The sequence below is a fragment of the Lipomyces tetrasporus genome (assembly GCF_029532465.1).
Source record: "Lipomyces tetrasporus strain NRRL Y-64009 chromosome Unknown POJ06scaffold_13, whole genome shotgun sequence".
Taxonomy (NCBI): Eukaryota; Fungi; Ascomycota; class Lipomycetes; order Lipomycetales; family Lipomycetaceae; genus Lipomyces; species Lipomyces tetrasporus.
The window spans coordinates 606,256-619,901 of NW_026611608.1; the positions used below are offsets into that span (position 1 = coordinate 606,256).

Sequence of the window (13,646 nt, forward strand, 5' to 3'; positions counted from 1 at the left end):
GCGAACTTGATCAAACCTTGTCCAAACGCTAGCTGATACATAGAAGCGGACTAAGTGTTTATGCAAGTTCGTGAATGTTCTGCGATAGCAGACGGACGGTAGCTTGGAGCATTGGTCGGTCTACCCGCCAGCCGGCACGTCAAATCTGAAAAACACCGCTCTATCACTTTTAGCATTCATTTACTTTTGGAAGCACAAGCCGGTGGACTGAGGCCACAAGTGGTGGTCAATCCTCGAACCAGAAAGCAGCTACTTACCAACAAATGGTCAGATGACACAAACGCAACTCAGCCTGAAGTAAACCCCTACACGACCTAAACGCTTAATCACAACCGTGAAGAAAGTGTACTACTTTAACTGCAGGCCGAATACTGCCAGATCATAATCACAGGTTGCGATACTACATAGATTGACTTCTGCGAAGTGGTTCACGGCTTTACGGGAGGCTCTCGGCCATAATAATAAACTTCAGTAGATAAGGCTGAATCTTAGGACCACTCAAACGCGCGATTCATATTATACATATTGTATCCCCAGTCCATCCATCCTTTGCTCTAATATACAAATAAATGCGCCCCTTGCATAGTCATTGCATGTACAACGGTCATTAATTTAATCCTGTACACTGCCGTCTCTCGGTCGATACCTTACGCCCTGTGCGTCCAACGACTGAACAATCTCTTCTGGCAACCGGCCGTTGACTTTCACGGCATAAGTACCGGGTTGGAATCCATCGATTCGCAGCCATCGAGCAACCTATGCCAGGTTAGCACGGCGCCACATCCAGATCCAATTGGCAAACATACCCATGACTTTTCTGGCTCCGACATCGCAACAAGTCCTTCGAACGCTACAACAAGAGTCAATATGCGTCGAAACCACACTGGCGACCGCAAAATACCCACATGGACTTGTGCACGCATGCACATTTTCTTCCGAGTTTTGCAGGCTTAGCAATGAATCGCAGTTAGGACATCCCTGCTCGCAGAACGCCTGTAGGCACCAATCAGCGTCAGCTAACTAAGCCAATAACCAATTTCCATGTATCAGAAGCATCGAGAAAGATCAGCGACGGCCAATGAAAAAAAAAAAAATACGCACGTTGAAGGTGCGAACGATGCCACAAACAAGGCATGCCCGCTCTGTTCTTGTCGCCATAGCATATATCGGGTGACAGCAAATGTCTCTCCACAAATCAAATGAACTGGGTAGTCGAAAGTAAATGTCCAGTTTGTATATACCATATACCGCCACTGATACAGGGGCTGATTTGACTTTCAAAGTCACTCAAGAATTTAACCCAGCAAAGCTACCCGGCGTGCGGCTCAGACTGTAAACGGTTTGTAACGGGTTAGGGTTCTGTGCGGCTTGGTGGTCGACAATGGTCATATGGGAGCTAGGTCGGACGACTTCAAATGCGTCTGGATCCAAGGAATAGAAGGATCTCGCGGATCTCATTCGGCCGGTTGCGCATGAATCGAAATAGACACGAAGCAAGTCGGAGCATAACTTGATGTCATTAAGAATGCGGCAGCTAACGGTTGCGTGCCTTCAAATCAACACGCACTGGGGCACCGACGTGCTGTCATCAATCCGACACGCCGACGCGCTGCTAGCGCCGCTCTTGCAAGTGCCGAATTCACCCTGCAGCAGTACGAATCGAATTCGGAGTGGCAAGAAGCCTGATATTTTGGTTCTTCCGGAACTCGCGTTTACGGGGTACGGATTTCCTTCGCGGGCGGCGATTACGCCGTATCTCGAGCCGACTGGGCGGGGAGTATCGACGCAGTGGGCCCAGCGAACGGCGCAGAAGATTGGGTGTCATGTTATTGTTGGATATCCGGAGCTTCCGGACGAGAGCAGCATGGGGGCGAAGGAAGAAGGGCCGATTTTTAACTCTGCAGTCGTGGTAGAGCCGTCTGGGACTGTGGTCTTCAACTATCGCAAGCATTTCCTGTACGAGGCGGATGAGAAATGGGGCGCTTCACCGGGCCAGGAAGGATTCGGCAGTTTGGACTTGAAGATTAAACCAGCACGGACGGTATCAGAGAATGAGGAAGAAATGGGAGTGCGCGTGGCAATGGGACTATGCATGGACTTAAATCCCGAGAAGTTTGAGGCCCCGTTTGCAAAGTTCGAGTTTGGCAATTTCGCCGTCGCGAGCAAGGCTGACGTCATTATCTTCCCCATGGCATGGCTCGCGTTTGGAGGTGCTGAGACGAATGGCGAGAAAGCGGCCGCGGCGACTGCAGATGGGCAAACCGTCGAAGACGAACCGGACTGGAAAACAGTGCATTATTGGGCAAGGAGGCTGACGCCAGTCGTTTTGCAATACGCACAAGCTGACCAGCCAAAACCTACAAACACGATCTTTGTCGCCAGCAACAGGTGCGGCGTTGAGGATGGCAAGACAACTTATGCTGGGTCGTCTTGTGTATTGCAGTTTTGCAGTGACGCGTCCGTCCGGCTGATAGCAACCCTTCCGAAGGAGTCAGAAGGTGTACTACTCACTGATGTCACAATATAGCCATTGGACGTGTGTACGATAGCCCTCTTGTACAATATTCGAATAGATTAGAAATAAAAAAAATTAGTAATATACAGATCCGTAATTTTCCTACTACTTATTTATCAACAATCCCACGCACGTAAATAAACTCCCATAAACCATACCATACCATAGTCCACTAATATTCCAAGTCCTCAGATTTTGACAAAAACGGACGAAACCTAAAGTTACAGACTAACACTGTCGAGTAAAAATACACGGAAAATCACTCGTCCTGCTTCTTTTTGATTCCGGCACTGGCGCACGTCTTCTTCCAGGCGTCAGCTTCCCGCCACGCGCGGTCGACCTCGGCCTTGAGCTTTTCGTTCGACGCGGACAGCTCCGCGATAGCCTGCTCCGTGAGCAATTTCTCCAGCGTCCACTTTTCAATATTGGCGGCTTCGTTTTCCTTCAGTTGCTGGATATACTGGACTGCGCGTTGCAAGATGGAGCCTTTATTTTTCTCGCAACCGGGCACGATCTTGGCGAGCTCGGTGATGCCTTCGTTGATTGTCTCGCGCCGTCGTCGCTCGACTTCTTTGTGATTGTCGCGACGCATGCGATGCCATTCTTCGCTGCCGACCGGCGGTTTCTGGCCGCCTGACAAGCCGTCGAGGCCATCCTGCGCCGACGACGACGATACCGAAGTGGAATGTGGAAGCGAGATCGGCATCTGATCGATATGATGGTGCGGCAGGTGTGGCTGGGGATGACCAGTCGGCGCACTCTGCACGGATGGCGGCGCTGACGAGCTCGCAGCCTGGGATGTTGGCGGGACGCCCTGATTTATGAGATTGTGGTCGATGGCCGAGTCGGGCACCTGGATTGAGCGCTTGGGAGCGTGCTCTTCTGATATGCCCTTGACGATGTTGTCAACAATGCTGTTTGACCGCTTGCGTTTAGTTGTAGGCGACGAAGGCGGCTGTTGCTGCTGAACCGGCGGTGCCATTGTCGACGACATTATACCGAAACTAGGAATTACATGTTAGTTTGCCTTGGTCTCGTAAACAGATTTGTCGAAACGGTTGCAATGGCCATGCTCAAGTCATGTGCCAGGGGCTGTGGGACGTCCCAACTCCACACAACCCTTAGCCACAACACAAACGAGCCGGCCAGATCTGGGAGCCCGCCACCTCGCATGTCATAAAAAACAATATAGTAATTACCTTATATTCTCAAATCAAAAAGATAACAGGTGCGAGTCAGACCCACGGACGAGCCTATTGTACTGCAGAAATCGAGGTTAAACCAATAGGTGTTGCTGTCTGAATCGTCGAAACGCGCGATCACGGGGAGCTTGCTGGCGGTCAGGTGTTGCTGGCGGTTTTATTGCTTACGGTGGTGCGATTCGAGACCCATAGAGTGCGTGGCTAATATGGCATAAATGGGGCAATGTTCTTGACAGCTATGTGTGACACATTCGAGCCTGGCCGGCGATTGGCTGATGGAAGATCATGTGAGAAGCACGTGCTTGCGGGTCAGGTGACCTGAAGTTAGGGTTGCAGCTGGCAGGGTTGCAATTGCCCGTGACGGCAACCGCAACGCCCATTGCGGAAGGAACATCGATACTGTAGCGAAGATGATGCGAGTTGGACTTATTAGAAATGTGGGTAGATGAATCTGCTAAGTGAGTGCAGACGGTGGCCCGGGCGAAGTGCTACAACTCGAATGAATAAAAGCACGTCAACTTCACGGAAGATGCCATTGGGTGCCTATGCTGTAAGTAGGGATACCGTAGAGCCATATCTTTTATGTGTTCGATTGGAATATTCGACAGATACAAGCCAAGCACGGTGTGTAGTCTACAGGCATTACCAACCCGCGCGGGAGACTGCAATTGGACTTGCAGAAGACGCAGCTGGCTCGAGCCGAGTAGGCAACACTTGCCGTACCTCGGTACCTGCCGGTCTCAGAGACGCTTTCCTTATTAGGTCGCTAATCAGGCAACGCGCTACTGAGCCACACCCTGAAATGTAACTGAGCCGGCCGTTCGTGGCGATGGTGCGGCTCCACCGCGCAGCGGAAGTATGTCCGACAAGCGCAAATAACCATGCCGAACCGTTCTTCCCATCGCTGCTGTCCGCCTAGGATATGATTCACTCGCCTATCATCCCGGGGCTGAGTGACCTGGTTTGACAGGTCCTGAATAGTGCACGTCCAATCCCTGTCGAAGAAGCAGGTCTTGGATAGTCGCACGGGTCACTTATGTATATATATGCAAACCGACACTTATTGTATTGCATTGGGCTAATGTCCCACCCACAAACACATTATCTTCAAAACTATCCCAAGCATTGAGTAATGATTTGATTAGTCCGTATCAGTTAATCACAATCGCCCTTTAATTTCCAAAAAAAAAAGGTTCGCACCGCCGCATGTGGCTCGCCGACTTCCCACGTGCTTGCCACCCAGCAACGAACTAAATATCCACACGATGATAGAAAATTGCCCAGTTTGCAACCTGTTCCCTGGGATCCGAAACTCTAATCCTAAACCGCGTATAAATTTGACACGCGTTCCCAGAACGGAAACCTAATTAAACATAAATTAAACTGGACCCGTACTGTCGTCGGAATAGAATGGGGGAATTGATTGAGTATACCAATTCCGTGCCCGATTGCAAATTTTTTGCGTCCTTCCTGAGTATAAAAAAGTGAATGATATGGATAAATTGCCCAAATTATGTACACAGAAGAACAAATGTCTATATCCCAAAAGTCCGGTTCAAAAGCCCAAAAAATCAATCCAAAACCATAGCATAGTCATACACGCGCCATTCTAAACATTTCTTCTATTGACATTTCCAATCACGAGATTATATTCTTCCCAGTCCGCCACGTCTGACTCGGCGATGATAGTCGTCGGAGTGATGCCAGGTCGAGTTCGAGTGGCCGTCGTCGTCGTTGTCGTAGTCGTCGTCGTCGCCGCCATTCAGCTCGAACCCGCATTGGCCCGGGTACTGTCGGTCGGTGAGCGGCTGCGGGATCCAGCCCTGCTGGACGCCGTTGATGAAGTTCCACGCGCCGGGACCGGTGTGGGACCAGAAGAAGTACCCGGTCCCGTTTCCTTCAAACACGTCCATCTGCGCTTCGACAAAGGCTCGCACGAGGCCCTTGAGGTTGTCGTTCCAGTTTGCCGAGTCGTCGGTCGTGCACTGGCATCCGTCTTGGGAGCAGGACGTGCCGGCCGCCGACGTGCCGTCTGAGTAGACGCAGATTTCAGCCGCTGCCGACCATTCGCCGGCATAAGTTGGCAAGATGTCGTTGGACGTCTGGAGCGAGTACTGGTAGTCGCAGGCAGCCTGAATATGTCCTTGCCCGTCGAGCGAGTTGAATTCGTCGGTGAAGACCTGGTAGATGTGGGTGTCGAGACCGAGCTGGCCATACGAGCTGCCCACCGTGGACGGCATGTCGGACCAGTACGAGAGCTCGACGAAGGAGTCGTGCATAATGATTGGCAAGTCCTTGTTGTCGGTCATTGCCTCGTGGACAGCAGCATAGGCGTCGATGTAGAACTGGCGGGTCACGTTGACGTCGTTGGAACCCCACGAGATTGGTTCGTTGATGAGTTCGATGGCGGCGACCACGTCGGAGTAGTTGGAGTTCGAGTACTTCTCAGCAAGTGCCTGTAGGACCTTGATGGTCGAAGGAATGTTGTCAGAATTGGTCTGCCATTCGACAGAGCCGGCGTGGCCCGAGTTGTCGAACCCGTTCTGGGAGCCTGGAATGCCGTGCAGGTCGATCCAGACTTTGAGACCTGCATTTTCGGCCCAGCCGAGAGCCTCGTCAAGATAGTCCATAGCGCCCATCACGTATGGCTGAGAGTGGTCGGCAATGACGGACCAGTAGCCGATGGGGATGCGGAGCGCATTGACGCCGTACGATGCGAGCTCCTTGACAGTGTCCTCCGTGAACCACGTCGACCAGTGGTTCTGAAGGGCAGAAAGCGCGCTCTCCTGGCCGAGAGTCTGACAGAACGTGTATTCGTCTGACGCATCGGGAGCGCCGTTCCAGACGTCGCCTCCGAGCCATTGTTCGAGGATAAGCCAGCCGCCGACGTTGACACCGCGGATCGTGTCGTCGGCCAGAACTTGCCGTAGTAGGAGGATGACAGTAGCCGAGATGATGGTGGAGAACTTCATTGCTGTTGTCGATGGGCACCACGGGCTGAATAGGAGGAGTGGATGGTGGGTTCGTCGACAGACAAGTGGCCGAGCACGGGGCTATATAAATGTAGGATCGAGGACGACCATGCCTGGCCGGCGAATTGGGCCGACTCGGGACCTGTTCGGGAGAAACTGGTGCCATGAGCGATTAAGTTAACCGACAGGGACTTGCCACGGCAAGGGGCAGAAGTACACGACTGAAGCCAGCAGTCAACCAGCCAATTTTGGTTTTTTTTGCTGGACCTGAGCAGGGACCGAAGGCGAAGTAACGTGCCTGGAACAAGTATTTTTCCAGCCACGCGAACTCAACACGGCCACATGCCCAGCCACATGCCCAGCCTGTCATGAGTGGGCCGGTGCGGCGGGCCCACAGTGGAAACGTGGCTGAATATTGCGTGGCTGGTTGGGTGTTTCTGCAGGGGGCACGCAGGGGCGCAGGGTCGGCGTGGCTGGTGCAGGTACCACCGGCTGAAGCAGCACGCGAGCCAGCGTTTGTTCCGGACTGAACTTGGTTGCGCAAACCAACATGCAATTTCAAGATGCGGCAATGGGTGCGGAAATTATCTATCCTATTCACGCGATTATTGCCATTGGCTCTCCTCTGACGGACGAGCAAGCTGTTGTTGGCAATTTGGTATTTGACAGGTCGAACGAACACTTATCGATGTGATCGGATCACCTGCCGACGCATTGTAAATCCGCGCATTCACACTATAGGACTAGTGGGTCCGTTATCCAGGAAATGAGCTGCAGTCCACCACAACCGCCGCGCAGGCACCCAGCCTAAAACGACTGGGCAGCAATCACTTAAGCACGGAACTGCTGCTGACTGGTCTTTGGCGTTTCAAGTCACTTAATCCGCAACGCCAGAAGGCAACAGAAAAAGAAACAACCCATGTCATACGGTTTACCCGAGGCGATACCACGAGATCTGACTACAGAATATCCGTAGCAATACGCCGCACACTGGTTATACTCTATCAAATGTATTGCGGCTAGTCGTGGCGGCCAATATTGGGTGAGACGGTTTTGAACATGTTGGTTTGGCGGGTTCCTGCCTTAGTTCTCGGCTAGCTCAGTAACGCGTACCTGCAGCATGCATATATGCTGCTGCGAATGCGCCACGGTTAATCCGTCTGCAAGGAGAGGCTCGTCTGTCTTGCACATATCCTGCTAAACAAAACGAATGTCACGGATGTCAGGTGGATAGCCCCTTCCAAGACGCCGCTTCTTTTGTGCGCCTCCTAACAAACGATCTACTGCCGACTATTCCGAATTTTCCTATCCTTACTTCTGACAGACCGTGCCGGAGACTGACGCATGCAGGGGAACCGTGGTTCACCACATCGAATTTTTTTTTCTTTTTTTTTAAAACAAAAAAACAATAAATAGTTAAATTAACTACAAAAATATAATTGCAGCACCTACGATTCCAGCGTGGTCTCCCACCGCAGTACTAAGTAGGCCCAAAGAAGCTTAACTGGTGTTGATCGGACGGGGAACTGTGTTTTCTTCTTGGTATGGCCGCAACTGAACGAACCATTTCTCCGGTCTGTGACATTGCCAGTGGCGCGGCCGGCCCACGCCCAGTAGTATACAACATTATTAATATGAATCTAGACCAAAAATGATCTTTCTCGACGTGGGTGCTTTTTGGAATATAATCCCTCTTATATTTTGCCAGCCGGTAACTGCATGGGCTGGTTCCAACAAAACACCAAACTGACGAGGCATCATCGCCACATAAAACAAACACATTACCGAATAAATCCTGGTTGTCATTTGGAGTTGGTCACGCTTGTCATTCTTTTGTTTGTTGGCGTGCAATGATTTCGCTGTCGGATTCCTGAGATTCTTGGATTATTGTAATGGTGACGCATAAGCCGGCCGTTCAACTGTAACGCTGCCTTGGCATCCTCAGCTATCCTTTCTACTTCAACTTTCGCGTTCCCAAGCTGTACGGGAATCAAGCAAGGCGTGGGACCTGTCGAAGATAGCTGCAAGCAGCGTAATTGAAATTTTGCAGACGGCATGGAATTGGATCAACGCAGCTGGGCCCTATTCTCGACCGAAAATGGAACCCAAGTAAGCTGAACGGCTTCTGCCCAGAGAGATCCCCAATCTCCTTGAGCATCTGGATAAACTTAACGATGCTTTCGACAGCATAACAAAGAAGCATGCTTTTCCACCATTCACGAACTTCGAGCCACGTTTGAAAAGGTCTATGCCAATTGCGAAAAGAAGCGAATCGCCATGATATGGCCCATCGCTATTCCATCGGCGTATATTACACTCTTGCAGAGTCGGCATCCGATGGCCCTTGTTATCTTGCTCACTACTGCATCATTCTGCAGAGGCCGGATGGGTGTAGGTGGATGAGTGGTTGGAGTGAGCAGCTTGTCTAGGCAATCTATCAATCTCTTGAAGCAACTTGGCGGAATCGATACGCTGGCCCTTGGAAATAATTGGGCTAGTTGACAAGTTAGGAAATCAGCGTCAATAGGTCGGTAATTTGTGCGCGACGGCAATATTATGGGACGCGGAAATGTCGCGGGAGCAGAGACCACTAATCTTAGAGCGGAAAGCAGGAAACAGAGTACTTTAGATAATAATATCTGAGGCTCTGTCTCTTCCATTGATGCCCTCTGTGTTCGTGCACGACATCTTTACAAGTTTTATATACATTTTCCAAATGTCCGACTGATTATATTGCTACGCAAGATGACTCCGCGTCATAGCCTCGGCGTCTTCCAATTCCCATTTCAGTAAAGGCCATTTCTGGACCCTGTGCAGATGCTATGCTATATCTGGATACGTCCATTACGGTATAAAGGAAGAAATGGGAAACAGGGCATGGTCAATGTCAAACCGGCAACTACTGTTACGGGCAATGAATTATGCCGTCGCTATTGGACCGAAATTTCTACGCATATATCGTGTGAATCTTTTTCTTGATTCTCGAATAATGGCATGTTGACTTCCTCTTATAGAGGCTATAACTAACGAAGTGTGGAGCATCCACCAAAGCTGACGGTTTTGTAGGTGGAATGAGCCAGTCGGGCTAATTTGGCGACTGCAAATGCATAATTTTTGGCGTGCATACCTTACTGAGCAATTTGGATACAAACTTATAGCCGAAGCTCTTCTTCTCCGTTCTCCGCGGTCAAGTTCTTCCTGTGATACTATGCAATTTCTCGTTCTCATTTATGGTCTTCAGAGCATATTGGTTGTTTAAGTATAAAAATTATCCGTACTGTCAATGACATCAGCCGTTATATGATTTTTGTCTTTAACATATCTGCCGCCGACTTTTGTAGAATGATGTGGGAAGGCACTAACAAAGTTGATCAGTTGGACCGCATCGAACGATGTGAAGCAATAAAGGACGATTTTCATAACTGTCCTTGAAGTCGTGATAGTACTGAGATACATACCGGATGATGGCTTGATCCTTGTTAAGCGTCTGCGCAACCGATATGACTGTTTTCTCACAGAAATTGGCTAACTCCTTCTTTTTGGCTGCGTCATTTTCCAGATAACAGTTACCGCATTGGGGGCTTGTTGAGACATAAAGATATTGCGACTAATGACAAGAAATGAAATCTATGAAATGAGATGATATGAAAATTGTTGCCATGATTTGAGCTCGTAATGTCAATATTTATTTGGCGGAATGTCTCTTTGAATGAAACTCGCGGGAGCGATTTGAATACAGCACACAAAGACAAACAGGATCACTCAGATATCAAGAAAGAAGGAGGTCCGGGCACTTCTATGTGACTACGACAAACCTCAGTACATTACAATAATAAAGCCAGCTCTTTGACGCTGTACATTGACCGTTGGTGCCAATGTCTGCTTGACTCTTTTATGAAGGTCCTGTGACTTTCTGGCTAGCAAAAGTGTCAAATAGCTCCCTATGACGCTCCGTGAGCCCCTGAACTCCATAAATCACTACCCCAGCTTCCGTTACATAGCAAGAAGTGTAGTCAAGTTCAGCCATCACACAATAATTTCCTACCCCGTCACGACGAACGTTGACTTAGATGGGGATTAGGCCGGGTCGTCACAGGTCGATAAGTTTCTAAATAGCTGTTGATCAAAAGGGGTTGTCCTCAGACTCAAACCGTAGAACGAGTTTTCGCGCGCGTCTAGTCGAGTTCTTTGATTTGATCTGCGTTGCTGAGCAAGTCAGTGATTACCATGACTCCATCCCTTTATGAGGGCGATTTCCCCTAGACGCTTAGTGTCCGTGTTCATCAGTTTACGAAGGGTAAGCTCAACTATGGCGACGACGTGGTTATTTCAGCCTTCATCCCTGGACAATATTGAGCAAATAGAGAATTATCGAAAACGCGGATTTCATCCTGTCTCCATCGGTGATAATTTTGCCAGTGGAAGATATCGAATACTTCACAAGCTCGGGTTCGGAGGATTCTCGACTGTCTGGTTAGCTCGAGATGAGAGGAATCATCGACTTGTTTCTCTTAAAATTGTCACCGCAGAGGTACGTGATATTATGGAACTACCGTTAAATAGTATGCTTGATAAGAATATATATATTAAAGACTTAATAGATTCGAAAATATACAATGAACTTAGGATTCTCCAGCATCTCAAGGAAAGTGCAATATACGACTCTTCATTTGATTACATTTTGACCGTTCTCGACCATTTTACAATTGAAGGTCCCAACGGTTTCCATGGCTGCCTGGTAACTCCATTTGCCGGTCCTGATCTTGCCCATGTCTCCTACAATCCGGATCAACCAAGCGAAACCCGCAGGCTGCGTGGAGCTCTAGCACGAAAATTTGCGAAGCAGGTGGCACTAGCAGTAGGATATCTGCATTCTAGAGGTGTCTCCCACGGAGTATTTTATGCCCTCGTCGTTACGCTTGACTTTGTGCTAATTCAGCGTTTAGATCTTAGTACATCTAATGTCCTGATCCAACTTGCACATGTCGACGCGTGGTCGGATCAAGATGTTTACGAATTGCTAGGCTCCCCAGTAACTGACAGGGTCCGACTTTTTTCGGGAGAGCTCAACAACATGACATCTGCACCAGAATATCTGGTTGCGCCTGCGAATCTCCCAAACCTCGAATCTAAATGGTTGGCTGAGAAAATTCTATTGGTCGATTTCGGTCAATCTTTCATGTTACAGCAACCCCATAACGATGTAGGCTTTACAATGTCCTACTGCGCACCAGAAGTCTATTTCGACGGGAAACGGACTGTCTGGTCGGATATCTGGGCTTTGGGGTGCATGATTTTTGAAATTCGTGCCGGATGTCAACTGTTTGAATCTTTTCTTGGTGGCCCACATGAAGTGATTCTGCAGATAGTAGAAACTCTAGGCAAACTCCCAGAGCCGTGGTGGAATTCCTGGGAGAAGCGCCATGTCTACTTCGATGAGGATGGAAAACCCATAAAAGGGCCGGATATTTGTTTCTCTGCAGAGCATCCGCTAATTGGACAGATCAGAGACATAGGGGCCGAAGAGAGTAGGGTCATTACAGATGAAGGTACAATTGACGAGAACCTCTTGAAGAACACTGTTCCTGCTGAGCCTGAGACGGAGTCTATCTTTGAGCCCCGCGGGACGAGACTCACTGAGGCAGAGGTGGAAGTGTTCGCGGACCTCTTGCGCAAAATTTTAAAGTACAATCCAGAGGAGCGTCTGCAAATAGAAAAGATCCTAAAACATGCATGGTTTATGACATCTTTTGGAGACTTCTCTAGAATCAATGGATCCAGCATCGGCTACAATGATTGACAGGTCAAATGTAAAGCACACACGCGCACATGAGAAATAGGATTTGAACGTGATTAATGATCTGGGCTAGACCAATCAGTGTGCCTGTTATCTGTCGGAGCGCCCATGTGGGCGAATCATGGATAGGTACCATACTCACCTATCTAGCAACTAAGGTGGCTTGTGATCTTAGATAACTTGCCTGGTTGAATATATCATTCATTTGCCTGGAACTACTGCGACATCGATGGGCACATTTTGACACGAATCCCTGCAATCTTGTTATCGGTGCGGTAGGTGTGTTGAAGTCTGGCCCCTAGATCATCGTGACTTATTTCGATGGACGGCGGGCAAAATTCTAAAGTTTACGTGTAAGATCTCCAGGTACTTGCTACTTTGCAAGGCTCATACCTACGCCTCGGCAGAGTTGGCGTTTTGCCCGTTTTAGTATCTCAGGGGCTCTCCTGACAGTCCTTATTCTTCAAGGAAGCGTCTGCAAGTTCTCCTGGCTGCGCGGGAAAACGACGTGTAACACTTCGTTTGTCAATGCAGTAGTTCTATTTTGAGATAATATCACAAATTCCACTAAAAGTGTCATAATGAGGTACGGTCGCTGGTTGGGAGAAATCTGGCGGGTCCGATCGGTGTTTCACCGCCGATGGCATTTTTGATGTTACGAAACTTTTCAGTGCACATTTGATATTACCCTCGCTAGATTGACTGACTTTGTTCCGGTTTACTGCCAGGGCTAAGTATGTTGTAAATTTATATCATTTTATTCGTATTCAGTACTATTGCCGGTCAGTTGGTGTTTTGGTTCTGAGTATGTGTGTGTGAGCTAGTGTCTTGTTTTATCCTGCCGTTTCACACCGGAAAACTAAAGCTAGTTTGGAGACACTAGGTTTTGGAGATCTTTAGATTCTATCTAATCGCGCAATCGTCTCTATCTGGGTCAGTAGAACGACCGACTTAGTTAGCAGTGCCCCTGTTACAGGAGATTCCTGATGTTGTTTATGCACAAAGTAGAGCCCTGATCTCGACGACCTGCATCTGAATTAAACCCTAACCAGAACCAATGCTGTGAACGTTTAAGCCGCCTAGCACCGACCGACCTGCGACACCTGAAATCAGTATGCCATTCCTTACATAATTCCTGTCCATTATCGATAATCCGAATT

General features: G+C 49.1%; 6 protein-coding genes across 6 annotated transcripts; 2 read left to right on the plus strand and 4 right to left on the minus strand.

The window, feature by feature from the left end:
* Window positions 1-456: 456 nt before the first annotated feature.
* On the minus strand, window positions 457-1,330 carry POJ06DRAFT_263487 (Spt4/RpoE2 zinc finger-domain-containing protein). Its single transcript, XM_056188883.1, has 4 exons — window positions 1,102-1,330; window positions 906-993; window positions 807-850; window positions 457-756 (listed from the first exon to the last, which is right to left on the minus strand). Exons 1-4 carry the CDS (start codon window positions 1,156-1,158, stop codon window positions 613-615), a joined length of 333 nt encoding a protein of 110 aa, XP_056040266.1. The 5' UTR covers window positions 1,159-1,330; the 3' UTR covers window positions 457-612.
* On the plus strand, window positions 1,331-2,553 carry POJ06DRAFT_263490 (carbon-nitrogen hydrolase). The gene has a single exon (XM_056188884.1). The coding sequence runs from the start codon at window positions 1,514-1,516 to the stop codon at window positions 2,525-2,527; it is 1,014 nt and encodes a 337-aa protein (XP_056040267.1). The 5' UTR covers window positions 1,331-1,513; the 3' UTR covers window positions 2,528-2,553.
* On the minus strand, window positions 2,554-3,947 carry POJ06DRAFT_263491 (uncharacterized protein). The gene has a single exon (XM_056188885.1). It carries the CDS (start codon window positions 3,507-3,509, stop codon window positions 2,775-2,777), a length of 735 nt encoding a protein of 244 aa, XP_056040268.1. The 5' UTR covers window positions 3,510-3,947; the 3' UTR covers window positions 2,554-2,774.
* Window positions 3,948-5,192: 1,245 nt separating this feature from the next.
* POJ06DRAFT_263494 (glycoside hydrolase superfamily) lies at window positions 5,193-6,941 on the minus strand. The gene has a single exon (XM_056188886.1). The coding sequence runs from the start codon at window positions 6,687-6,689 to the stop codon at window positions 5,364-5,366; it is 1,326 nt and encodes a 441-aa protein (XP_056040269.1). The 5' UTR covers window positions 6,690-6,941; the 3' UTR covers window positions 5,193-5,363.
* A 1,899-nt stretch (window positions 6,942-8,840) lies between these two features.
* On the minus strand, window positions 8,841-9,600 carry POJ06DRAFT_44805 (uncharacterized protein). Its single transcript, XM_056191048.1, has one exon. The coding sequence runs from the start codon at window positions 9,347-9,349 to the stop codon at window positions 8,936-8,938; it is 414 nt and encodes a 137-aa protein (XP_056040270.1). The 5' UTR covers window positions 9,350-9,600; the 3' UTR covers window positions 8,841-8,935.
* A 1,398-nt stretch (window positions 9,601-10,998) lies between these two features.
* On the plus strand, window positions 10,999-12,489 carry POJ06DRAFT_278945 (protein kinase; the record flags this gene model as incomplete). The annotated part of the gene is made up of 1 exon (XM_056189778.1): window positions 10,999-12,489. The coding sequence occupies one exon, from the start codon at window positions 10,999-11,001 to the stop codon at window positions 12,487-12,489; it is 1,491 nt and encodes a 496-aa protein (XP_056040271.1).
* Window positions 12,490-13,646: the final 1,157 nt, after the last annotated feature.